Raw genomic sequence first — 25,771 nt, 5'->3', positions numbered from 1 at the left:
TTTAAGTTGGGGGTTATAAAATTACGAAATCAGTTTTTTAACCCAGTATCCTCAGGGTTACCATAATTACTGTCACCAGTGAAAGTGAGCAGGAGGGAAGGAGAGGGTCTAGCCTTGTCGATGTCTGCTTCCCTGAGGGAGGCTGGGGCGGCCATCTGGACCCTCTTCTCTTCTGACTGAACCCCAGCCCCCCTGTGATTTCAGCCTTTCCCAGCCTCCTGCATGCCCAGCAAGCCTGCTCCCGTGGGGCCTGCTATCCCCCTGCTGGGGACCTGCTCATTGGGAGGACCCAGTTTCTCCGAGCTTCATCTACCTGTGGACTGACCAGGCCTGAGACCTACTGCACCCAGTATGGCGAGGTAGGCTCTAGCTCCACAGCCTCCAGGGCTGGAGGAAGCTGAGGTGGGTGGGGTGGGTGAGCCTGCCATTGTTCACTGAATACTTAGAGTGTATTTGGTAGAGGCCCAGCCCTATGCACTGTGGGCAGGGGGTGTAGGAAAAGTATAAGCGTGGGCAGGAGAAAATGTACTCAGCAGTAGCTGAATAGCTCTTTCCTCTTTTCTGTTCCACAAAACTGGAGTCATTTCTCAGCCCTTGGACATGGACAAGACAGTCAGTTAAGTCTTGGGGACAGACAGTCAGCTAAGTCTTGGGGACAGGCAATCAGATAAATATTCATCCTTTGTATATAGAGTCTGATGTGCCATCTTTGGTGCACAAGGTCCTGGCTGGTGGAGCACAGGTGCTGGGATGTGTACATGGGTTGTGTCTTGCCGGGGGTGAGCTGAGTGCCGCCACGGTCACTCTGTCGCCATCATCTCTTTGACCAGCACTGGGGTGTGGGTGTGGACAGAGCTGCAAAAAGCGGGAAACACTTGCACTGTTGTTGAAGGACACAGATCCGTGAAATAAATGAGGAAGTGACCTGAGCTTAGCAAGGAGGTTCAGGGACTCAGTTGATAAGGAAGAAAACGGAGCGGAGCGAATCCAGGAACTCCATCACTCGGAGCTACTTCAGCTAACATTGGCAACTGATGTGTTCAAAGAGCGGTTGTGATTTTTCTTCTAGTTTTTTCTTTTTCTTACATTGCCTCTAGAGCTTTTTTGTCGGAACTTTGGTTTTCTTTCTTTTCCGTTCAACAAGGTTGGGGTCTTTCCTTGCTCCTTGTGTTCACCAAGGTTGAAATCATTCAGTGTTTTTTCGTTTCGCAGCTGCTCAGCACATTGGACCATTTTTTCTGCCCTCAAAATACAGATTTGGATGAAGGAGTGGATGAGGGTGTGGTTCGCCCTAAGTCTCTGCAGCCTTTGAGGGAAAAAAAATCGACTGAGCGAGCAAGGGAGTGAGGGAGATTGATTGCCGTGAAGGAGACTTAGGTTATCTGTGGTTTCCTCTTTCCAGACTGTCCTTGTCCTCAGGACCATGGTAACGCATCTGATGCTGCCTCTGGGCCTCGCTGTCCTTCTAGTCCCCAGTGTTCTTTTGGCAGCTTTTAATCACAGATGGTACCAGATTATGGCTTTGGAGGTGCTGAGCAGAGATGGCTGTGGTTTCTGCATCTTACCCACTTGGATATGGGAAACTCGTTTGACAGTGTTGGGTGAAATGGCCACAGCATCAGGCGAGTCCTCCCTGGGGGCCCAGATTGCTCCACAAGCATCAGAGGACCTGGCAGTATGGAGCTCTCTGGGCAATAGAATGGTTTTAGCTGTCCCTTCCCACACACTCTCAAAATCCTGTGCCTGTGAGCCATGTCTAAAAATGTCAGGGAGACCTCTGACCCCCTTTCTTAGGCTGACCCGTCTTCTGGGAGAGGAAGCGAGGAAAGATCGGAGGCCATTGTGCTGGGCCGTCCCCTTAGCCCCAGCCCCTGTCTGGACAGCCTCTTCCTCTAGGCCTGGGGGTTTGGACTTCACCCTGGTCTGCCCTCTGACTTTCTCGGATGCTCTCTGGAGCCTACTGCCTTCCCTGCTTGTGAGTCGCCCCTTGAGAGCAAAGCAGAGTGCTTGCAAAAGAGGAGTCTAAACAAATCTCAGCTATTTTGTTGCTATGCAAGTTGAGAAGCATTGACTCTTTTTTCTTTCTCTCTAAGGGGGAGTAAATCTATGGACCTTCTTGGAAAGAGTAGAGGATAGTGCATCTTGAGTGCAGGGTGTAACCCCAGGTCTGCCACTCATTTGTGGTGTGATCAGATATTGCCCCTCTCTAAGTCTCAGAATTTCCTCTTCTCTGAGTGAGTGAGAGATGGAATGGTCTCTAGGGTTACTCCTTGCTCTAACTTTCTTTGGGAGTGAGCTGACATCTGAGGACCAGCTTCTCTCCCCCTACCCACCTCCCTGTCTTCCCTGATCTCACTTTCCCTCTCCCTTACCTACCTCATCTAGAGGCCATGGGTCGCCAGCAGTGAACATACACACTAAAGGCGCAGATGCTCCCTCCGATGGAAGGACCCTGAACCCTCACTGGGTGCAGTTATGGCTGGGTGACGAAAATTAGGAATCTAGGTTTAACTGTGCTAAGTTTATTTTATTATTAAATATTATAGCAGCTATAATTTATTAAGCACACATTATGCATCCTAAGAGTTTTCTATAAATTATCTCAGTTAATTTTCACAATACTCCATGAGTGGCTCTTGTTATTCCCGGGAGCTATTGGGAGGGTAGGTGCTGAGACCCCAAACTTCTGGTGGAAACACAGAAGTGTTGAGTTTTTTGAGCAGTTAGAGATGGGAGGGTGTGCTGGCCAGCCCCACCTGGAAAAGAGAGTGGCATGATACAGAGCTGCATTGCTCATGCCTCCTCCTCCTTTCTTCCCCCACCCCCTTCTAACAGCCCCCACCTCCATATATGCACCTTCCTTAAGTCAAAGCCTCTGGTTATTGCCTCCGTGCTATTTCTGTACAGGGGTGACATTTCGAGCCCTGAGCTCAGTTCAAGATCACCCAGCACCTGCTGTTGGCCTACTGATGTGGCACAGGTGCGAGTGCCATGGAGATTATGACCTTGGACATTCTGTAATTCTCACTCCTCACCCCCAGCCCCAGGGAAACTCAGTGGAATGGGGTTGCAGGAGCCGTTGGGACACTTTCCAGTTCCAGAATTGTCTCCCATCTCCCAATCTCAGACTGTGTCTCCTTTCTTTCTGAGCCATCTTAGCCTGTTGACATGTTACCTACTCTGCCTAATTTTATCTCAGCAGTTAAACCCTATTGGCCTCGAGGACTAGCTTTGGTGGGTTTGGCGTCTACATCGCAACACTTCCAGTGGACATAGAACTTGGCCAGCTTTGCCTCGTGGCACTCCTCCCTACCCCCTTCAAGGCCTTCCTACCCTGCCTACCCATCAGCTGTCTGGGCTTGCGCCCAGGCAGTTTATTACCTAAATGGCCTGATGCCACAGTCCCCTCCTGTCCCCTTGTTCTTTTTCTCCCAGCTTCTAGATAACCTCTGGGTAGCCTCACTGCACCGTTGTCCTCTGAACCTCAAGCACGAGTGAACATGTCTGTGACGTATCCCTGCCCTTGTTCTCTTCTGTGCTCTCTCCTGGAGCCTCAGTGCCTCGTTTGAAAAATGGGCATAACGATAGCACCCACTTCAATACATTGTTGTGTGGGCCATCTAAAACAGGGGGTGGGGATCCACCCCCTGGGCTGTGGACTGGTACTGGCTCGTGCCCTCTTAGGAACTGGGCTGCACAGCAGGAGGTAAGTGGCTGGTGAGCAAGCGAAGCTCTGCTGGCATCACTGCCTGAGCTCCGCCTCCTGCCCACCTCCTACCTTCTGTGTAAACATGTCTTCCATGAAACCAGTCCCTGCTGCCAAGAAAGGTTGAGGACCTCTGGTCTACAAGAATGAGCCACATGACCACCAGCATGGTGTCTGGGAGATGCTAAATGTTTTATGTCCTTCCCCACCCACCTCTGGGACCTGTGTCAGCACGCAGGGATCACCCCATCTGTTAATCACAGTCCTGAGCATCTCTTCCCTGATCAGGACACACATTCACATACTTACTGAAACCAACCCACCCTTGGGCCACCCCACTCTCTGCCTCCAAGGTGACTGCCTCCAGTGGGCTGGGAGTGGGCTGATTGGCAGTGGGCTGGTAGAGAATATGGAAGCAGTCATGGTTAGCGGAGTCGCCCGACCAACAGTGCAGACACTCTAGTTCTGGTCCTGGCTCTGACACTTAGACTAGAAATGTGATAAAGGTCATGGCTTCTGTCTAGACCACCATTTTCCCTTTTATGAAATGGAAGAGTTGGGTTAGTCAACCTTTACCTTTGTTCAGCTCTAATATCTCCGCCAGCTTCTTGGAGATGGCTGGGCTGTGTGTGACCTTGAGGGTCTGCCATGGTCTTTCTCAGGTGAGCACGGGCGGGGTTGGGGCAGAGCCATGCCCTTTGGTCATCTCTGAGCTGGTGCACGCTCCTCAGGAACCAGCGGGGCTTCATCTGGAAGCTTTCCAGCCCTGTTTCTGCTCCTGACAGTATCTCCTCCAGTGTTGTGTCTGCTCCCCAAAATGCTTTATTTATCCCCCAACACCCTCCCTTGGTGGGGAAAAACTTAATTACCCAGCTGCTTTAATAACAGCCTTACACAGTGCATTCCTCAGGTTAATTAGCTGTGTAAACTAAACAGCTGTCATTTTTTATCTCTTGGAAACAAGCTGAGGGGCAGTAGCCAGTTGACGTCCCCTTTCCCAAACACACACAGAGACACTTGCACATGCAAGTGAGTGCGCCCACACCCGTGTGCACACACCCCAACAAGCACCGTCTTCCTTTAATGACTGTCTGTTTGCTTGACCTTTGGCATGGCAAATGTGTAGGCAGAGGGCATGTCCATGTAGGTCTCAAGAGCCTCATCCTCCATGCCCTCAGAGGGCTCTGAGACTGTCTCTGACCAAAACATCTGCCTTCCTGCTTCCCAGGAGGTCTCTGTGGGTCTGAAACTCTCAAAGCTCTTAGCACTGGGGATTCACTCTTTTGGCTGAAGGATTGTTCAGTTCCTTGTTTAAGATGCAAACACCCTTGGGAAAGGCACTGTATCAATCTATTATCGACCATTTAGGTCTCAGCAAGGGTTTGCTCATGACAAATCAGCTGTGGCTTTTGCAAAGGGTCACAAGAGAATAAGACCCAAGACAAATAAGTTTTGAGACATTAGAAGAAAATGGAAGGGGGCATTGAGGAAGAGAGTTGTTATCAGAGGGAAGCAAAACTTGGGTTGATGGCATGTGAGATTCCTGGGTCCTAGCTGTGGTGGGCTGAGGAGTGTGGCGTGTAGAGCTAAAAGGAGAGATGAGGGGGAAGGTGTAGTGGGAAGGCCTGGGTGACCTCACAGGCCTGCTGACATGCCCTTGTACCCCATTGTTCCTTCAGTTCAGGCCCCTAGAAGTTTCTGGGCAGTGTCTTGCAGACCTCACTTGCTTTTCTGTTATCAGGGACTGTAGGGACCATTGTCACTGGTAGAACCTGCAAAGGTCCAGTCACACAAACGATCTCTCTACACTGAGCTCTAGGGGACGCTCGTTCTGTAGAGGTCTGGGCTGAGGTGGAGGCTGCCCTTCCCAGGACAGAAGAGAAAGAGCATCTTGAAAACCAATTTTAGTCCCTGCAATTCTCCATGGTTGCCAAGGGGCCACTGTGCCCCTTGAATCAGAACAGGACGAGAAGGTTTGGAGGCAGGTAGCCCAGGGCAGAAATCCAGGCTTCCTCTCTTCCTAGCTCTATGAACATGTGCACATATCTTGACTTCTCTAAGACTTGCCTTCCCAATCTGTGAAATGAGGCTACCCACCATTTCATGTAAGGTATCCACCCCAGAGCTTTCGGAAGGATGAACTGGGGTAACACCTGACAGTGCTCAGGAGTGAGCGGGGTGCAGTGTAATTTCTGGATGTGTGGTATATGTCATCTCTACAATTAGCCTCAGAAAGTGACCTTTCTGAATTTAGTTTGGGTGGAGATAGGGTGGTGTAGAATTAGGGCTATGATCAAAATGTACCTCAGCATCGAGGCATTCCTCCCAGCCAACACCCCAGCACGCCCTCATTTTGGACCTTTGCTGGCCATGTCCATTGATATGGAAATGGTGAAGCTTGTGGATCCCAGGGAGAACTAATGGAGGCCTTGCTGACCAAAGGCCTTAAGGGCCCTTTCTTTCCTTTTCCACTTTGCTGGGGAGAGTTTTTCTCCAGTATGGGCCCTGGCCAAAGGCTTATGTTTCTCTTGCTTCCTTTGCATTCTTGTTTGGAGTGTCTCACTTCTGAGCTGATAAGCTGGATGGAGAATTCTAAGAGCATGTTAGAGCAAGAAGGAACTTTATTATCTTACCCCACCCCTGCATTTTACCAATACGGAAGCTAAAGTGGAAGAAATGTCTTTTCTTTCATAGAGCTAATTTTTTTTTTTTTGCCCTTGACTTTCTTTCTTTGGTCCCTGGCTGCCAGTCATGACCTTGACTGTAGCTCTATAGCTCCTTACATTGATACAGGTGGCCTCTGGCTTGCTCCTGGGAGGGACCTTGGCCATGTCTAACCAGAGCCTATTTTTCTATTTTCCCCCAGAATTCTTTCTGTTTCTGCAAAGACAGAGCTTTGATTTGCATTGCCTTCCTTTATCCACCCCTCTCCACTGTGATTAAGGCTTGTGCTGGCTCTTGCTCTCTCCTTTGCCCTCCCTGAGTTCTCAGGGTAGGGGTGAGGGTATTCTGGCCAGACTGAGTTGAGATTCTGGAAGGCTCCAGGATAAGGGAAGAGGCTCAGCCTTTTCAGATGGAGAGCAAGCAGGAGCCAAACTGGCTGGAGGCCTGTCAGGCTGGATTGATAATAATGCTATGTCTCTGAGGTAGCACAGCCAGGGCAGTGCTGGCCAAATGACCCCAGAAAGGGAACGGCTGCAGCTGAGAGCTTCTGTCACTGAGTGAGGCAGAAGCACGAAGCACTCACCAGGAGAACAGCCTCACCTTGAGAATCTCACACACACACACACACACACACACACACACACGTTCATATACATACTACAGAGAATACAAGAATACAGAGCAACAAGAATAAAATAGAAATGGAAACTGAGGCCCAAAGAGAAAGAAGGAACAAGCAGCTTGTCTTTATGTGGGCTTCTGCCATAAGCTGTTCTATTTCAGGCCCCCATCCTGCTAGCTAGTTGACAAGTAGAACTACTTAAAATACCTGTCCTAAGCCTGCTGGCTTAGCCTGCCTCTGAGGACTGAGATACAGCCCTCCTTTAGCCATGTCACTGTGGTAAGCAGCACATAGTTTTAAGTGTGGGGGGCATCTGATCCCTGCACCAGTGCTGCACACGTGGGAGGAAGGTAGAGAGGGCGTGGGCACCCCACACTGTGAGGACAGAGGGAGGAGGCAGGGGACAAGGCCACACTGAGCAGCTGGGACATTTTTACTTTGTTTTACTTTACGATAATGTCTGTTTTCCTGAGTATAAAAGTTAATATCTATCCAAAGTATGAAAGTTTTAAATCATAAAAAAATTACAAAGTTGGAGGAAAAGTTACCTGTAATCCCATTTCCCAGAGATAATAGGTTAATTGCATGCAGGTGATTTTTTTCTAGGTCAAACTGGGTGAATATCAGCAATTTTATAATATTGGTATATTTCCTTCCTTCCATTTTTCTATTTCTTTAAAAAATATATTTTTGAGATCATGATGTATATACAAGTTTATTCCCAAATTTTTTCATAAAACATTATACTATAAGCACTTTCCCCATATCTCTCTAGGGAGTATTTTTATTAGTTACATAATATTCTAACGATTGAAAATATCAAGGGCGTTTTCCAAGTCCCAGGCTTTGCTGTTCTAGCTCCTATGCTCCCTAGCCCAAGGAAAGAAAGAACCTCGTTTCTGGCATTCTCATGGCCAAGGAACAGCCTGGGATCAGCTCCCAGCGGGGCTAGGGAGACAGCTCTGGTGACAGGCTGCCAGAAGACAGCTGGTTCCCTTCTCTCCTTGGGACTTGTGCTGAGCGCAGACAGAGGATGGGGAGTAGAGAAGTTAGCCCCTGGGAGGCTGGGCAGAGTGGGGAGAAGGGCATTCTCTCTGCCAGAGACCAAAATAGGGTCCTGGAGGAGAGTCAGATTCCAGCAAGAGGCTTCTCTTGCCCAGAAAGGATTATTTCAAGTGTATTTATTTCACTGCTGACAGATCTGCAGTCTCTGTGTTAACTGAGCAGGGTCGACCTGAGATGCCTGCTTTCTCTCCAAGGTGTTTTCTCTGCTTTAGCCTCCCCTGCGGTCAGCTTCAGGGTCAGAGCAGGCCTTTGGGTGAGACAGAAATTGTCCCCTTTGACCATGCTTCCCATGATGGCTGTGTACGCAGCTGGTTTCTAGTGGAAACGAGAGAATGACAGGAAGGGAGTGGGGAGGGAGGGAGAGAAAGAGAGGAGGGAAGGATCCCTCTCTGCTTCTGGTGCCGACACCACCCATCAGTCAATCAGAAAGTCACAGAAGCACTGTGAGCCTCAGCCTTCTCATATGTAAAACAGGCATCATGCTCCTTACCGTATAGAATTGTAGTGGGGCTTACAGAAGTTACTGCATTGGGACTCCTAGTGCAGTACCTGGCACGTGGGGGGCCCTCTGTCGCTCACTATGGCTGTTTTCTTACCTCCTCACTGTCCGCCCTCCTAAGTGTAGGAAGGAGTGTCTTGTAATATGGTGACACTATTGAGCATTTACTATCCCCTCAACAAATATTTATCGAGGGCCTACTACGTGCCAGTTACTTTTCTAAGCACTGGGAATACAGCTGTAAAGGACAGTAAGTTCTGTCCTTATGGAATATCCATCCATTCTACCAGGGGAGGAAAACAATAAACAATTACTATGGGCAAACAAATAGACAATAAATGCATAGTACATCAAGTGGAGACATGCACTATGAAGAAAAATGTGGCAGGGCAAGGAATGGAAAGGGACAGAGAGGGGCAGGGGCCGTGGGTGCGGTTTTATGCGGGCACACGTACCAGCCATTATTGGAGTATCAAACGTCTGAGACTTACTGTTTAAAAAAGCACTTGTGGACTTGAAAAGAACAGCTCCAGGCACTGGGAAGGTGACAGTTCTCTTACTTTGCAGGTTGGAGGTAAGAGCTGGAAAGGGGTGGAAAGCCGAGGCTCAGAAAGCCAGGACACCTGGCATCCCTTCCACATTCACTGTTCCAAGCGCTGTCAGCTGTGGAGAGGAAAGATGGTGCTGGGCAAGGACTTTTTAAAACTGAGTCACAGGCTTGGCATATTAATTAACTCAATCCCTTTGGGACTGAGCTATTGAGTTAATCAGTTCAGCAGATAATCGCCTCATTAGCTTATCACCTTCCCTGGGCTGGGCAGAGGGTCAAGAGCCGGAAGCCCTCTGAGAGGAGGGAGGCTTAGGGGAAAGCAGAGGCACAGGGTGTGTGGAGGTACAGTTGTTTCCCCCCAGAAGGACTAGTAGGTCAGGGCGGTTCTTGCCCAAGCCTTGCTTCTGCTTAAGGGTAAATTTGGAGCCCTCCGAACGGTGTTCTTTACACTGGGCACAAGGTTTGGGACCACGGTTACTCAGAGAAAACAGTTTTATGTGTGTTGCCTGGGGCAGCCTGGACAAGCTTATGCTGCCTCCGTGGGGTGTGTATACACACGTGTGTACACACATACACACAACTAAAAGAACAAGGGCCATGTTTCCTGGCCATGTGCTTTTTTTGGGCAACCTCTACCCTCCTTTGGAGCCCACGGTGTTCAGTTCTGTCTCGTCTCACTCCAGCGCATGGGCAAGGAGCCATTGTCCTCAGCCCCGGGGCTGCTCGCTTTCCTGGCCTTGGGACTACCTGCCTACAGAGTCCTATTAGGCTGGGGACCCCAGGATTCTCTCCTGTGGGTGGAGAATGCCAAACAGGATCCTCCAGTCCCAGATATCAGGGTCGGAAGGCCTTAGAGATGATGTAAATGTTACCAGAATGTTGGCTTCCTGACTTCAGAGGCTTTTTGTTCACTGTTATAACCCCAGAGGCCAGAGCAGGGTCTCACACATAGTCCAAGCTGACATGTCAGTATTTGGTGAATGATTAAATGACTCTTCCAACCTGCACTCGGTTTACAGAGGAGAAAACTGAGCCTGGAATGTGAGTTGACAAAGCTAGGACTGGAGCCCCCAAATTCCCTTCCTGCTTGGCTGTGCCCTCTTCAGAAACACAATTTTCCCCAGGCCGCTAGGTTTACGTGAGATGAGACATAAAACTCTGTAGCCTGCATTTAGCCAGTACACAGTAGATGCTAAATGAATGTGCCTTTCCTTTTTTTTTTCTTTCTTGGCACGGTTTTCAAGTTTCTCTTTGAGGCAATGTCATGTACCAGAGATTTTTTTCTGCTACCTCAGACCTCTTTCCCAATCCTGACATCTATTTACTATTCACTTAGCTATACCTCTTAGGGTGGACACGGAGGAATTAAATTAAAAGATGACCCGTATCCGCGTTTTAAGAGGTGAATCCTTCCAAATATATTGATGAAATCAGCGGACCCCCGTGGGGAGGGTGTGCATGGAGGGAATGTCCTGGGCTCTCTGGATACAAGGAGAGAGCTCCGTCTGGACCCCACCCCTGAGTCTGCTGTCTCCCTACCCCCGCAGTGGCAGATGAAATGCTGCAAGTGCGACTCCAGGTTGCGTCACAATTACAACAGTCACCGAGTGGAGAATGTGGTTTCGTCTTCGGGCCCCACGCGCTGGTGGCAGTCACAGAACGGTAAAGGCCTGCCACCTCTAGGGGGCCGAGCTTGTGGAGGCTTCCGCAGGTGGGGGTGGCTAGCGGGTGCCTGGGCACTCTTTGGGTTCCCCAGGCATTTCTTGTGGCTCTGGAGTGTGGTGGTTGAGAAGCAGAACCTTTGCCTCCGGATTTGAGGCCTTTCAGAGGCTGCAGGTATTCCACTCCCCTTACCCACAATGGGCTTGTTGGGAGACTTGAGGTCTGTGCTGAATAGACAAGTTGAAACCCTTTAAGGTATCAGGAGCATCAAATCAGGATGGGCAGGAAGTCTGGCCCAAACAGATAGGATCTTGAACAGATAACTTATGTAGAAACATGCTGGAGCCATGTCTCCCAGAGGGAGCTAAGGGAGCCAACTTAGAGGATGTCTGACTTCCTAGAGCTGGTGTGGTCCAGGGCCTTCTTCAGGCTGGGAAGGTGGAAATTCGCTGGTCTGAGGTTCCTACTTTTTGTCCTTCTAGATGTGAACCCTGTCTCTCTGCAGCTGGATTTGGACAGGAGATTCCAGCTTCGAGACATCACAGTGGACTTTAAGGTACGCTTCCTGGGGATGGCAAGGGCTAGGAGCAGGGACTCTGGGCAGTGTGGGCTGACTCATGGGAGGCAGAGTTCTTGTCTGCCTGGGCTGGGGTGATGGCACCACATGCTGCACGGGCCCCCTCCTCCAGGCTGGTTGACATTCACCATGAGACTATATAATGGTGACAGTAGAGGCCCCACACTGGGGAGAACAGTGGCACCTCCAGGCTGCCTGTCTTTGCCATGCAGTGGTTATATATCCACTTCCTCTTTGCCTCCCTCACCCTCAGCACATCTAATTGATTCAGTTCTGCCAAGTACCAGTTCTTCTGGGCCTGCCCCTTATATGTTGTGTATTCTCAGTATACTCTGTTTTAATAAGTTTGCGGATGACGCTGAGTTTAACAAACAGCCGAGAACTGGCCCGTCAGTCCACATGAAGATGTGTTTTTGGAGCAGCCCTTTCGGTGAGCTCCCTGCTCACTGGGTGTTCTTACTTCCCAGAGTACTTTAGATCTGGCTTTAAGACTGGCCTCCTGAGAGATGCTCCTCTTGGAGGGAGCACTTTTATCCACTTGTGACCAGTCATTTTTTTTCTTTGTTTCAGAGATTTGATTTCTACAGAAATAGTCAAGTATTTAAGGATCAAGTTTGGTTATTAAGATTAGATGGTCAGGAAGGGCGATACCGTTTTCAGGAGCTAAAATGAGCTGTGAATAAAAAGCAATAGAATCAGATTTCTTGGGTTAACACCCAATTTCTAAGGTGACAGCTCTGAAGGACGACGTTCTTTTGGAAGGATACCATTAGTTTTATTGTTTTATTATCACTGCTCATTTATGGATTTGTCCATTCTTGCTACAGACGTATAGAACAATGATTATATGTTAGGTTTGGTGCCAGATGCCAGGAATTGAAGATAAATAAAGCTAAATCACGATCCTCAAGTACACGCCTGAGTACACACAGGGAAGACACTTCGGCCACTCAGGCCTTGCCTTGTCTGTGTCTCCGCAGGGCCGCATGCCCGCCGGGATGCTGATCGAGCGCTCCTCGGACTTTGGTAAGACCTGGCACGTGTACCAGTATCTGGCTGCTGACTGCATGTCTGCCTTTCCCCGTGTCCGCCAGGGCCAGCCTCAGAGCTGGCAGGATGCTCGGTGCCGGTCTCTGCCCCAGAGGACTAATGCGCACCAAGATGGGGGCAAGGTAAGTGGAAAGGACCCTGCAAGTGTAGCCACACAGAGGTATCTGACTTCGCCTGGCTCATATCTTCACCCAGACACCTGAGAAGAGATGAGAACAGCCTCAGGCAGTGCTCTTTGATGTCTTTCCTGAGCTCTGCATCCTCCAAACATTTGAGGCTTGTCCTCTTGGCTGTCCAGGAAGGGTATTTCAGAAACACGTTAAGTGTCCTGCATGACCCAGCCCTGCCCTCTGCCATGGTTGCCTCCCACACAGCTCTTTGGCTTGTCCCCATGGTGGACAGGGTCCAGCTGACTTTGAGATGGCTACTTAGAGTCAAGTGAGCAAATGACACACATTTAATTTAACCTCTGATTTCGCTTAGGTAGGGTTTAGCACCAGAACAAACATGTCCATTTAACCCATTCACCAAGCCCCGTCCTTGCCCTTGGGGAAAGTCAGGTATAAGTTACAGCTCCAGATCACTTAAACTTGAACCCTGAACTAGAAATGAGAACCCACCTCTAGAAATAGCTTAGAATGCCTCTCCCTGAATCCTCCTACCCAGGGTCAAGTTCTTTCATTTCTTTCGTAACTGCTCTCCCCACTGCCAGTGGGAGGCCATTTGTTTTTCTCTGGCCCTGGCTCAGGCGAGCCCTCGGAGCTACTCTGATGGACCCAGTGCTTCAAGGGTCGCCTTGCTGGTGGACAGTGCAGCTCTCTCCTCGGCTGTACAGCTGTTCCTTGGTCATAATCACATTCAGATCTATGAGGCCCACATTCTCCAAAGCCCAGATCAGAATACAGGACTTTTTCCTGAAGTGTGGAAGGTTGATGTGAAAACTGTTCTTTGGGATGTGAGATAAAGTCACATCCAATAAATGATTATTATTAAAAAGAAAAAGCATAGTTGAAATTGGGGTCTAAAGGTTGGTAGTCACCACATCCGCACATCCCTGGGCTCTGGGTTCTGTCATTCATCCTGGGTTTTGGAAAATTAGTACTCACTAAGCCCTTTTTTGTACATTATATATCATACTGTAATTTCTGACCCAAGGAAATCAGAAAGGTCTTTGGATGGCTGTATTTTCAATGGACAGGAGAGATGGTACACACGCACTCACACACTCATTTAGGGCCCAGTGGTCATCTGGCTCCCTGAGGGCAGTTGGCAGCCTCACATCCATGGTGGTCTCAGATTCTGGGTTAGAAGGACCTTGGCGTAACATGAAAAAGGCAGGTACTGAATGGAAAGGAGGCTTCTGGGCTTGGGGACACGTTCCACCTCTTCCTCAGTGCCTCCCGCTTCCCTCTCTCTGTAGGTTCAGATTAACCTTATGGATTTAGCCTCTAGGATTCCAGCAACTCAAAGTCAAAAAATTCAAGGTCAGTGTGGCTGACCCTCTAGCCCTTTGGGACTGTGGGTGGGAAACAGAACAGGGCTGGAACCAAGTTCATGAAAGTTTTCTGGTCTTTCATATTTCTGACAACATGGCTGGATTGAATACTTGCCTGTTTCCCCCAGAGGGGTACCATGGTAACCCCGGAGACACAAAAGGCCTGAGTTGGAGTGTTTGTGTGTGTGTCTTTTCTGCCTTAGAGGGTTGAAGATGGGGAGGACGGCCCTGCGGATGACCTTGTGAAGGCAGGGAAGAAGGGATGATAAAGCTAGAATTCCTTCCCTTTTCCACCCTACCCTTGGACACTCTTTTAGCCTCTAATGTCCTTCCTTTATTGTCTTTTCTCAACACCCTCCTTCCCTGTGTTTGCCCCTCTCAGAGCTGGGAGAGATCACAAACTTGAGAATCAACTTCACCAGGCTGGCCCCTGTACCCCAGAGGGGCCGCCTTCCCCCCAGTGCCTACTACGCAGTATCCCAGCTGCGTCTGCAAGGGAGCTGCTTCTGCCATGGCCACGCTGACCGCTGCGCCCCCGAGCCCGGAGCCCCTGCAGGCCCCTCCACCACTGTGAAGGTGACAGTCTAGGGTGGGAAGGGCAGAGAGGAAGGGGCAAGACCAGCACAACTAAGGACATCTGTGAGGCTCCCCTAAAGCAGGGTGGACACTAAATTTAAGTCTGACTGTCATTTCAAAGATCAGACATTTGTAGCACTTCCCTAGATCTGCATTATGGTATTTTCAGTTACACGTAAGACAGGAGTGGGCTTTGGAGGGAGTGTAAGGCAGTGCTTCTCAACCCTGGCTACACATGATAATTTCCTGGGGAGCTGAAACTATTGCCCAGATCTTTATTATTTTAAAGCTTTGAGGTGATTCCAAAGTACCGCCAGGGTTGAGAGCTCCTGGTTTGGGGACTCTAAAGTCCCATGTAGTGGTGAGAGAGAGGGCAGGGTGAGAGAACAGTCTGACACATGCCAAGTGAGCGCCAGACCAGGTGAGCTGGATCATCAAGGGTGGGGGATGGGTGGGTGAGAGGCTCCAGCCTATCCAGCAACGCAGGGGATTTCGCTGTGAAACCAAACTTGAGAACCACCAGTAGAGGAGAAACCTGGGCCCAGAAGCAGAGGGAGCTGTCGTTTCACTGTTCTGGGGCTTCAGTTCTGTTAACATACGGTAGCATGCTATTTGCTCTGTCCATACATGGGTGCCAAAAATTCATGTAATATAGCCTGAGAAGGAGATACAGGTGAAATGAACATCAGTCAGCTTTATTCTTTCCACTTCCGGGCCAGCTCTTGCCCTGGGCTGCAGAGGAGGCCAGAGGGAGACCAGCCCCTCCGTCTACTGGGGCCCATAGACAAAGGACCAGAACACAGGCCTGTGAACACAGGAATACAAAGCGCTGTGGGCTGGACCCCAGGGAGAGGGCATGCCCAGCCCCTCGGTGCTTAGATCAGGCTGCACAAAGGAATCACCACTTTATAAAGTGCCGTTGCCTGGGCCTTGCCCCTGCGATTCTGATCGAATTGGGCCTGTTGTTGGTATTTTTTTTTTTTTTTAAAGCTCTCCATATGATTCTGAGGCACATTCAGGATTGAAATCCATGGAAGTGGAGGAAGCGGAGAGACCTGTGAAGGAGGTGCTGTTGTAGCTAGCAGGATTTGGGTGGTGAATAGGGAGAGAGAGGTATTCCAGACAGAAAGAAGGACATCAGTAAGAGCAAAAGGAGAGGAAGGAAGGGCTCGTGGAGGTTGTTGCTTCAAAGCCCAGCCTGGCTGTGCTGTCAGGAGGGAGTGGGAGATGAGATAGGACGAACCTACAGGTCCTTGAATGCCAGGCTGAGGGTGTTGGCCTTAATTTGGAAGACAATTAGCACACAACAGTTATTCTATTTTTATACCCTAATGAGTCTAGTAACAATTCATCATGCAGTGCATTAGCCAAACAACCTCAGTCATAGACTGTTGGAATATAAATCTAGAGGGCTCCCAAGAATTTAGAATCAAGTTTACCAGCAAGGGAGTCTGAGTACCTTCCGGGTGCTGCTTGGACTGGGCATCATGGGAGTGTCCAAGCACAGGGAATGACCTTGTGAAAATCTAGCTAGAGGAGCAGTGCAGAAATGCACCCACATGCAGGCACATGAGCAGAGTCACCGGGGCTGAGTAAGGACTGGAGGAGCTGGGATCTGAGCTGGACCCTGAGTGGTAGGGGAGAGGGCCAGAGGGGAGAGGGCAGGTCCATCCCGGGCCATTCCTTTGATAGTCATTACTGATGGCCGATGGCCCCTGTCCTAGGTCCATGACGTCTGCGTCTGCCAGCACAACACCGCCGGCCCCAACTGCGAACGCTGTGCACCCTTCTACAACAATCGGCCCTGGAGACCTGCGGAGGACCAGAACCCACACGAGTGCCAAAGTATGACTGAGTGGGGTGCTGGCCCCTCTGGGCCACAGCGGCCTCTCCTGGGACACAGGGAGGATGTATTCTTTATTATTTACATTGAATCTTAGTTGTACCCCTGCAATTTAAGCTCTTCTTGCTCTGTGGGGATGGAGACAGGATTTGGGCCGCATCTTCCCTCTGCCTCCCCACCCTTCTCTGCAGCCAGGCCTGCAGAGACCAAGGCTTGGTTCATGCTTTGGTGCCTCATGGCTTCTTCTTGCAGGTCTTTCCTCTTCTGGCCTCTTCTCTTGCCTTATTCTGTGTGGGACATGTCTGGTTTCCTACTTCCACTGGTTCCCTAGAGTCAGGGCCTTTCTCTGCGTAAATGAGGGAAACGGGGGTCCCCAGCCCAGACAGAGGTTGTGACCCAGCAGGAAGCCCATGGTGGCAGTGAGGGAGGGTTGGGATGGACCATTCACAAAACTCTCTTTTTGGCCCAACATGGGCATTATTCTTGGGCTAGTCCCCACACTCGGAGTCAGGAGGCTGGAGTTCTCCCTCTGTTCTGCTTTTTTACTTGCCATAGAACATTAAGTGAATTACACAAGGCTCCCTGGGCTTCAGGTTCTTGCAGAGTTGCAAGATGCCAGTGAGGTAGCGGGGGATGTGAGGGGCGCACCTTGTGGACGGCAAAGGTGCTGGTCTGACGGCAGCCCCGGGAAATCCTTTTTCAGGATGTGACTGCAACGGCCACTCAGAGACCTGTCACTTCGACCCAGCTGTGTTCGCCAACAGCCAGGGGGCCCATGGAGGGGTGTGTGACAACTGCCGGGACCACACCGAGGGCAGGAACTGTGAGCGGTGTCAGCTGCACTATTTCCGGAACCGGCGCCCTGGTGCTCCCATTGAGGAGACCTGTATCCGTGAGTAGGGGCTCCCCAGGGTACCGTCTGTCTGTTCCTCCCCATCTGTTCTGGACACAACAGAGCACATGTCCCTGGGGACACACAAGCCTTCAGGAGGACTTGTGGGCCGTTGTTTTAACTTAGCTGCGCATTTCTAAGCAAATCGCCTGGACCATTAATCAACCAGTCAGTCGATCATTATGTGATCCCTACTTTGGGCAAAGGAAAGAGAAAAGTAAATGTAAGATACAGTTCTGTTGTCAAGAACCCCATACACTGTTTGATAATACAAACCACACACACAGGAAAAAGAAGGGCAAAGCACTCTGTCTTTATGTGTCATTGCCTTTACAGGTGGGAGTGTGGTTTGCTCTGTATTTTCCTTTTTTCCCCAAACACTGAGGAGTCCTCCATGGCAGAGATTGTATCTCGTATTCTCAGGCCCTAGCACAACAGCAAGCAGATAACTGATGCCCACAGAATGTTTATTGAATAAAGACATGAATTGAAGGCGATGGAACACTCAGGAGTGACCCAACGTGTCCACGAGGTCCCGTGGTTCACACGGGAAAGAGTGACTTGACGGAAGCCATCGGATTCAGGCGGGGTGACTCAGGAAAGGCATCCTAGATGCAGAGAATCCCTGTTTTGAAAGGCACGTAAGGGAAAGCGGTCCAGATGTGGTGGGGGGAGAAAGCTGGATCACTTCTTGTTGATATTATTTGTTTTTGGAAAGAGTGAGAAAAACTTGAGTTTGACTTCTCTTTCCAGCACTTTCCGGCTGTGTGGCCTGAGTACGTTCTTTACCGTCTCTGAGCCTCAGTCTCCTTCCCTGCAGGAGAGGGATAATTATTTTCACCTTTCAGGGTTACCATGACGATGGCCTAGGGCAACATGCAAGACTGTCCATAGTCTCACGCAGCAGTTGTTCGGTAAATCATACAGTGCAACTTGTGTGGTACTTACCATGTGCCAAGCCCTGTTCCCTGTTACATATACTCTTTTTTCCCCTTACCCGATGACATTTTTTTCATTGCTTTTAGGGAGAGAGGGAGGAAAGGAGGAAGGGAGAGAGAGAAACATAGATGTGAGAGAGAAACATTGATTGGTTGCCTCCCATACGCACCCATACCAGGGACTGTATGCACTAGCACCGGGGATTGAACCTGCAACCTAGGCATGTGCCCTGCCGGGAATTGAACCCACAAGCTTTTGGTTACTGGACAACGCTCCAACCAACTGAGCCACACTGGCCAGGGCACATTTACTCATTTATCCCTCAGAAGGAGCCTGTGAGGGTTGTGTAACTATCCCCATTTTACAGATGAGGAAACTGAGGCACCGAAGGGTTAAATAACTTGACTGAGGTTGTAAGACTGCAAGCCTTTGTCAAGGAAGTCTGGCTCCTGCAGTATGCTCTTAACTCTCTGCTTTTCTTCTTTATTTCTACTGTGGTGGCTGCTTTTGTTGCTTAGCCTGCGAGTGTGACCCGGATGGGGCAGTGCCGGGGGTTCCCTGCGACCCAGTAACCGGGCAGTGCGTGTGCAAGGAGCACGTGCAAGGGGAGCGCTGTGACCTGTGCAAGCCGGGATTTACAGGACTCACCCACGCCAACCCGCAGGGCTGCCACCGTGAGTAGGGGGCCCGGCCTGGGGTGACATGGAGCAGGCTGCAGGGGGCCACCAGATCCATGAGTTGCCCCTGATCACTGCTGTGTGCCAGCTGCTGTGCCACCGACTTCCAGCAGGTGGCAGCACAGGCCCAGTTTGGAAGGTGGGACTGAGTCAGCCTGTGGGAGGCGGGGCGGGCAGCCAAGCCGGCAGGTGCAGGAACTGGTGGGAATCTCAGCGGCCTTATGAGTCAGCCAGATTATCTGGAGAGATCGGCCCTGCCAGCTTCTTCTCCCAGGTTGATACCCTCTCGGTGCATGACCTCTGGGGGGGAGTTTTTGGTGAGCTGTCCCCTGAGCTCAGCCGCCCCTCCTCTCCTGCAGGCTGTGACTGCAGTGTCCTGGGGTCCCGGCGGGACATGCCCTGTGATGAGGAGAGTGGCCGTTGCCTGTGTCTGCCCAACGTGGTGGGCCCCAAATGTGACCAGTGCGCTCCCTACCACTGGAAGCTGGCCAGTGGCCGGGGCTGCGAGCCATGTGCCTGCGACCCAAACAACTCCCTCAGCCCCCACTGCAACCAGGTACGCGGTGGGGGTGGCCCCGTGGGGCCCTGAACAGGAGAGGGGGGTGCCCACCAACACGTCCATCCCCCTCCACACTGCCCTTCTGGGCCTTTCCAAAGTCAGGCTGGGCTGCTTCTGTCCCCAGCCCCTTTGGGGAGGTCACCCAGTGTCCCTCTCTCCGTGGCTTTAGAACTTTGGCAATGCCATTCGCCACCCTTTCTGTGGAGCCATCTCTGGCTCTGACTTAAGAGCTTGTCTCTGAGTGGGGGCCCTCGTTTGGGGGCCACCACACTAGGGAGGTGGTCTGAGGCCGGGGCTCCGGGAGGCCCCTCATGGCGCTCTCCCAACAGTTCACAGGACAGTGCCCCTGTCGGGAAGGGTCTGGGGGCCTGACATGCAGCGCTGCCGCCATCCGCCAGTGTCCTGACCAGACCTACGGAGACGCAGCCGCGGGATGCCGAGGTACGTGCCCGCTGATGAGGGGGGCGTGTGGCTGTGGCAGGGTGGGCACTTGGGTGGGCTCATGGGGTGGGAGTGGCCTGTGGTATGGGGGGACACTAGTGCTGCATGTACTGTGGTCCCTGGTGGCCCTGTGACAGCACATGTCCCCCACCACTCCAGCCAGCCTGTTTGGCCTCCCAGCCCTGGGCCAGTGTGACATGAGGTCATCCCATGTCCCCACACGAGCGGGTTGCTTTGCTCCCAGTTCCCTGAGAAAACATTTTCGAGAGCTACCTCCAGAGCCTGGCAGGAAGGGGAGAATGTTTCTTCCCTCTTTGTAGAGGGGAAGGTGAGTCTGGAGGGGAAAGGTGTAATGTCTCCAGGAACTCAGTTTGACAAATCACCACAAGAGCAAGCAGACGGAGCCTGTTCTTGCTCGGCCTCACTGAGTGATGTGGGGCGGGTCACGCCCCCTCTGCAGGCCTCCGTTTCCTCCTCCAGGAAAGGGGCTGCTGCAGCCAACCTCTCTGTGCCTCAGTTGCCTCACCTGTGAAAATGAGACCGTGAGGCTGGCTGCCTCTGTCGTGGAGTGGTTGTGAAGGTCAAGTGAGTTACTGTGCGTGTGGTGCATGTGAGACCTAGAGCAGTGTCTGGCATGCCCTGGGTGCTAAGGAAGCGCTTGCTTTTGTTGCTGGCTTCGCCGTGACTTTATTCTGGCCTCCATAGTCATATTCTAAGTCAGGAAGACCCTGAGGTCAGACCTCCTCTTCAGACTCTCCCGGCCAGACCCCTCGATCTCCCTGACCCCGGCCGCCTTTCTCCATCCCCTAGCCTGTGACTGTGACTTCCGGGGAACCGAGGGCCCAGGCTGTGACAAGGCCTCAGGTCGCTGCCTCTGCCGCCCTGGCTTGACCAGGCCGCGCTGTGACCAGTGCCAGCGAGGCTACTGTGACCGCTATCCCGTGTGCGTGGCCTGCCATCCTTGCTTCCAGACCTATGACGCTGACCTCCAGGAGCACGCCCTACGCCTCAACAGCCTCCTCAATGCCACTGCCAGCCTGAGGCTCCGTCCAGGCCTGGAGGACCCTGGCCTGGCCTCCCGGATGCTGGATGCGAAGAGCAAGATTGCGCAGATCCAGGCCATTCTCGGCGGCACCCCGGCCACGGAGCGGGAGGTGGCCCAGCTGGCCAGTGCCATCTTCTCTCTCAGGTAATCCTCTTTGCCTGCCAAGCACTCGGAATCACAGCACATGGGCTCACACCAGGGGCACCGCAGCATTTCTTTACGTCGGCAGGGCCCTGCGCGGTTTACACGGCGTTTTCATGTGCACCCTCTCTTTTAACCATCACCGCAGCCCTGTGTGGCTGGTGTGGTGGGTGTTATCACTTCCATTTTCAGAAGAGGAAACAGGCACAGATAGATGATGTGACAGAGACACGTGGCCACTGAGGGGACTCTGAGCGTGGGCTGGAGCCTAAGCCCAGCGTTCTTTCAAGCGCTGGTGCTGCTTCTGAGAGTCAGCTCTGAATTAGTCACCCTGGTGGAGGGCATCCGAGAGGCAGGGGCTCTAAAAATAACTTGTATTTGCCTTTGGAATGGGAACCGCTCCCCCATCCCCTCACCAGCAGAGGTGCCTTATTAGTAAGATTTGATTCTGGAATCTTCTATAATTAGTTTCCATGCCCCGAGCCCTTGCTGACTGTCCGTGCCCAGAGCCGTCCTGGGGTGCAAGTGACCTGAGTCTCACAGTTGAGTAGTGAGTGCGTCGGCCTTTGGTAGGCTGCACATGCAGGTGCCGAGGAGCAGTCCATGCCTGAGCCCGAAGGTGGAGGACGCGAGGCTGAAATTTCAATGGCTGTGGGTCTGGGCAGGGGACCCCCTTCGGGTGGAGACAACCAGTGGGCAGCTGGTTGGGAGCTCAGTAGGCGGGTGTGGGCTACGGAAGAGACCCTCAGGCACCTGGGCAGTGCGGGTGGCGGCCGAGGTTAGCCTGTAGGGAGCCCAAGAGGAGGGTCAGGGGTGGGCAGCAGTGGGCAGCGGTGGGCATGTGGAGGAGAATCAGGAGTGTCAGGGTCACATAGTCCAGGAAGGAGAGATTTTTCTGGATCTGCCTACAGAGGGGTGGAGGGAGATTAGGCTGGCCCTCCCAGCCTTTGCCCCGCAGAAGTCTTCTTTAGCCTGTGGCATCCCCATCCCATTACCTCTGCTGAAGGCCTCTGTTTTTCCTGACTTACTAGCAATTTCTCCAAAGGGAAGGCTGTTTCTGGAGAGTCAACCCCCCTCCTATATGTTAATGAGTGCTCCTCCCCGTCTCAGGCGGACCCTCCAGGACCTGCAGCGCCCTCTGCCCCTAGAAGAGGAGGCCTTGACCCTCCCAGGAGACCTGGAGAGCCTGGACAGAAGCTTCAATCGCCTCCTCATTATGTATCAGAATAAGAGGGAGCAGTATGAAAAGATCGGCAGCGCGGACCCTTCAGGTGAGGGGCAGGGACTCAGACAGCTTGTGTGTCACACCACGCACTCTCGCTCTTCCATCTCCAGTCCTCCAGATCCAAGGATGACCCGGTTTCCCTCTCTTCTCTTCCCACAGGAGCCTTCCAGATGCTGACCACAGCTTACCAGCGGTCATCCCAGGCTGCCCAGCAGGTCTCCAACAGTGTCCACCGGCTGGTCCAAGTCAGGGACATCCGGAGAGATGCAGAGAGGCTGGAGAAGCAGGTGGGAGGCGGAGGAGGAGCCAGCGGCCCCCAGCTGGCAGCCCTGAAGCTGGAGATGGCTTCCTTGCCTGATCTGACACCCACCATCAACAAGGTGAGTCAGGCATGGAGTCCCAGTTCCTGGAACCCCCGCCCTAGCTTCTCACACACCTACTGCTTGTACACATTTCCTGGTAGGACCTACCCTGCTTCCCCACCCATCCTGACCCTTGGCCCCTCACGGTGTACTCAGTAGTTGCCAAGGAAACATGTTTCTGGTGGCCAGTTGCCATGGAGATATCTGGTTATTTGTGTGAGATGGGAGTGGTTGTTGAGGAGCGGTGGGTACCCTCTTTGACCACCCCTCTCTGCACAGCTCTGTGGGGGCTCCAGGCAGACAGCCTGCACCCCAGGAGCATGCCTTGGGGAGCTCTGTCCCCGAGACAACGGCACAGCCTGTGGCTTCCACTGCAAAGGCGCCCTCCCCAGGGCTGGCGAGGCCTTCCGGACAGCGGGACAGGTAGCCGACCAGCTACGGGCCTTCAACACCCAGCTCCAGCAGACCAGACAGATGGTAGGTGCGACCAAGGTGAGGTGGGCACCCACCGGAGGAGGCAGAGAGGACAGAGCCCCCTGGGGAAGTCAGTTCCTGTTTTGCAGTCAGGAGACAAAGGTCCGGAGATGTCATGAGCCTTGCCCCAGGCCCCCACAGCGAATGAGAAGTAGACTTGGGCAGCAATGTTTTGGGCTTTTATTTTATCTGAGTCCACACCACTTTTATAATATCTGGGATCAAACCGGTTTCATTACAAATGTTTCCCAGGTAGATCTTGGGTAGCAGGTATCTGTGGAATTCCAGGCGGCTTCCGAGAGGCTCCCTTGGGGCTGTGATGATTGCTGACCTACTGTGTGTCTGCAGATCAGGGCAGCCGAGGAAGCTGCCTCGCAGGTGCAATCCGATGCTCAGCGCCTGGAGACCCAGGTGAGCACCAGCCGCTCCCAGATGGAGGAAGACGTCAGGCGCACACGGCTCCTTATCCAGCAGGTCCGGGACTTCCTCTCAGGTGAGCCTGGGCTTGGCCCACTCCTCCTGTCCTGGCAGGACAGCCAGCCACCTCCTTCCCTCGCCTCCACGCCACCTGGGCCAGGCCCTGTCGCTCCGCTGGCCAGCTGCCATGGCCTGTTTTCCCACCTTCCCTCCTGCTCCCTCAGGTCTATTGTCAACAGAACAGCCTAAAGCATCTTTGAAAAATGTGCACAGGGGGTCATATCCCACTCGTGCCTAAAATCCTTCACTGGCTTCCCCTTGTTCTTGGCATAAATTCCCAACTCTTTATCTTGGCCTCTCTTCACCTCCTGGGTAGGTGGCCTTGGGTCTTCCTGCTTTGCTCACTGACTGTCCTTAACAGGTCAGGCTCTTGCCTGTCTCGAGATTTTTACTTCTCTCTCTCTGCCTGAAATTCTCTCTCCAAGGCTGCTGATTCTTGCCCTCCAGGTCTCAGCTTAAATACCACCTCCCTGGGGGGGCGCTTTTGTGACCATGATATCTGGTAGGTACCTCTCCTCCCATCCCCCTTCGATGTCTAACCTTCATCCCACCGGTCCAAGCCTGCGTTGTAGAATTTGTTTGTATCAGAGTGTCTTGTTTGACTCGCCGCTGGACTGTAAGCTCCAAGAGGGCAGGGATGGCTTTCTGCCTTATTCACTGCGTCTCTGGCACCTAGCAGGAGGCCAGACACCCAACGTTGGTTGAATGAATAAATGAACTAGATCCCCTCCCATGCCACCCTGGGGAGTGGAAACTTCCCTGGACAAGACTCAGGAATCTGGGTGACTTTGGGCAAGTTGCTTTTCTTTTTGCCTCATTTTTTGCTTCTGTAAACTGGGATGGTAGTATTTCACAAGTTTATTCTGGGCATTGAGTAACTGATATAAAATGTGTTTTGAAAAATTAAAGGTGCCTCAGGAATATGAGTTGATATTATTAGATTTCTGGTCCCTGCCAGGGAACTCACTTGGCTGGGAGCCTAGTTACAAGGAGCAGCGGGGACTTGGTGTAACGACGGTGGTTATTCCTGCTACTACTGAGCCGTCTTTGCTCCCAATAGGCCAAAGCCTCTTCTGAGTGCAGATAGCAGGTCAGAGAGGGGCAGGAAGGACCCACTGAGGTCCCTGGGCTTTTCTGAGACTGTGCTGGAGCCACCCTCCCAATGGCCCCAGAAGGGGGAGAGTTATCTGGGGCTGCAGGGAGGCGGTGCCTGCCAAGCATGGGCAAAAGGGCTAGGGCAAAGTTTGGGGCTCAGACTTAGGCAGAGCCAGCCTTCCCCTGAGGCTAACCGAGTGAGGCTGAATGGGCACCCACCCTGCTGGGGAGCAGGAGGTGGGTGGGAAGTGTCTCCTTAGGGTACAAGGCTCACATGAACAGCAGGGAGTTGCCGGGCTGTGGGGCCCCTTTCATCCTCTCAGTTAAACTTGTGTCTCAGGTCAAGTCCTGTCCGAAGCCAGGGCAGAGAGAAGGAGGGACCCAGGACCATTCTCACAGTCTCCACGGCATGGTCTAGTGTCCAGAGTCCTGGGGTGGGAGGCGTGGGCACTCGCTGCTGCTGGCACCTAGGGTTGCTGAGCCGGGGGAGGCCTGTGGAGAAAGAGAAGATGTCGTCTTTCTTAGATCTTCACATGGAATTGACAAAACAGTAGTCAAGGTTTACTGAGTTCTTACTAAGTGCCAGGCACTGTTCTAAGCACTTTGCGTGTATTATATTATTCCATCAGACTGCCTGCCACGTAGCAGATGAGGACTGTAGGCACAGGGAGGTTAAGTAAGCTGTCGAAGGGCATGGGGCTTGGCGGGAGCGCAGGGAGGGCTCATCTCTCTCTGCAGTTCACACCTGGGATTATTGCACCATGAGTCATGCACCCCTGTGCACACACCCACACTCTTGTCTCCTTGCCTTTGCTAATGTTTTCCCTCTCCCAGGATTGACCTCCCTGTCCCACCTCTCCTTACCTGCTAATTCCTGTGCATGCTCTGAGATTCCTCCAGGGATTCCACTCTCTAGTCACCTCCCCAGACCTGTCAGGCTGGGGTAGGTGCCCTTCCGGTGGCCGTCCTAACACTCTGTGCTCACCCCCTTCACTCAGGGCTGTGCTTCCTTGTTTGTGGGCCTGTCTGTCCCACCAGATTTTGAGCTCCATGAGGTCAGGGACCAAATCTAACGTGATTCTCGGTCTCAGCGCCCCATGTGCTGCTGTTCAGAGGGGTGAATGTTTGCTGAACC

General features: G+C 52.2%; 1 protein-coding gene across 10 annotated transcripts in view; it reads left to right on the top strand.

The window, feature by feature from the left end:
* Positions 1-25,771, top strand: part of LAMB3 (laminin subunit beta 3) — a 56,691-nt gene that overhangs the window by 24,061 nt on the left and 6,859 nt on the right. For 9 of the 10 annotated variants that reach the window (XM_071220025.1, XM_071220024.1, XM_053915169.1 and 6 more), the window contains 16 exons: positions 205-359; positions 10,654-10,768; positions 11,251-11,324; positions 12,326-12,517; positions 13,816-13,879; positions 14,273-14,466; positions 16,191-16,311; positions 17,013-17,201; positions 18,659-18,814; positions 19,177-19,373; positions 19,706-19,817; positions 20,628-21,006; positions 22,114-22,274; positions 22,388-22,608; positions 22,870-23,067; positions 23,413-23,557. In XM_071220025.1, coding sequence (XP_071076126.1) covers positions 205-359; positions 10,654-10,768; positions 11,251-11,324; positions 12,326-12,517; positions 13,816-13,879; positions 14,273-14,466; positions 16,191-16,311; positions 17,013-17,201; positions 18,659-18,814; positions 19,177-19,373; positions 19,706-19,817; positions 20,628-21,006; positions 22,114-22,274; positions 22,388-22,608; positions 22,870-23,067; positions 23,413-23,557 — 2,673 coding nt within the window. Of the gene's footprint in view, positions 1-204; positions 360-10,653; positions 10,769-11,250; positions 11,325-12,325; positions 12,518-13,815; positions 13,880-14,272; positions 14,467-16,190; positions 16,312-17,012; positions 17,202-18,658; positions 18,815-19,176; positions 19,374-19,705; positions 19,818-20,627; positions 21,007-22,113; positions 22,275-22,387; positions 22,609-22,869; positions 23,068-23,412; positions 23,558-25,771 lie in introns of those variants that run through there. The other variant, XM_045187765.3, reaches the window with a different exon arrangement.

Source organism: Desmodus rotundus, chromosome 12 (assembly GCF_022682495.2).
Source record: "Desmodus rotundus isolate HL8 chromosome 12, HLdesRot8A.1, whole genome shotgun sequence".
In the NCBI taxonomy this organism is placed as follows: Eukaryota; Metazoa; Chordata; class Mammalia; order Chiroptera; family Phyllostomidae; genus Desmodus; species Desmodus rotundus.
Note: the sequence above shows the minus strand (reverse complement) of the source record. Positions and strands in the feature narration are given on the sequence as shown.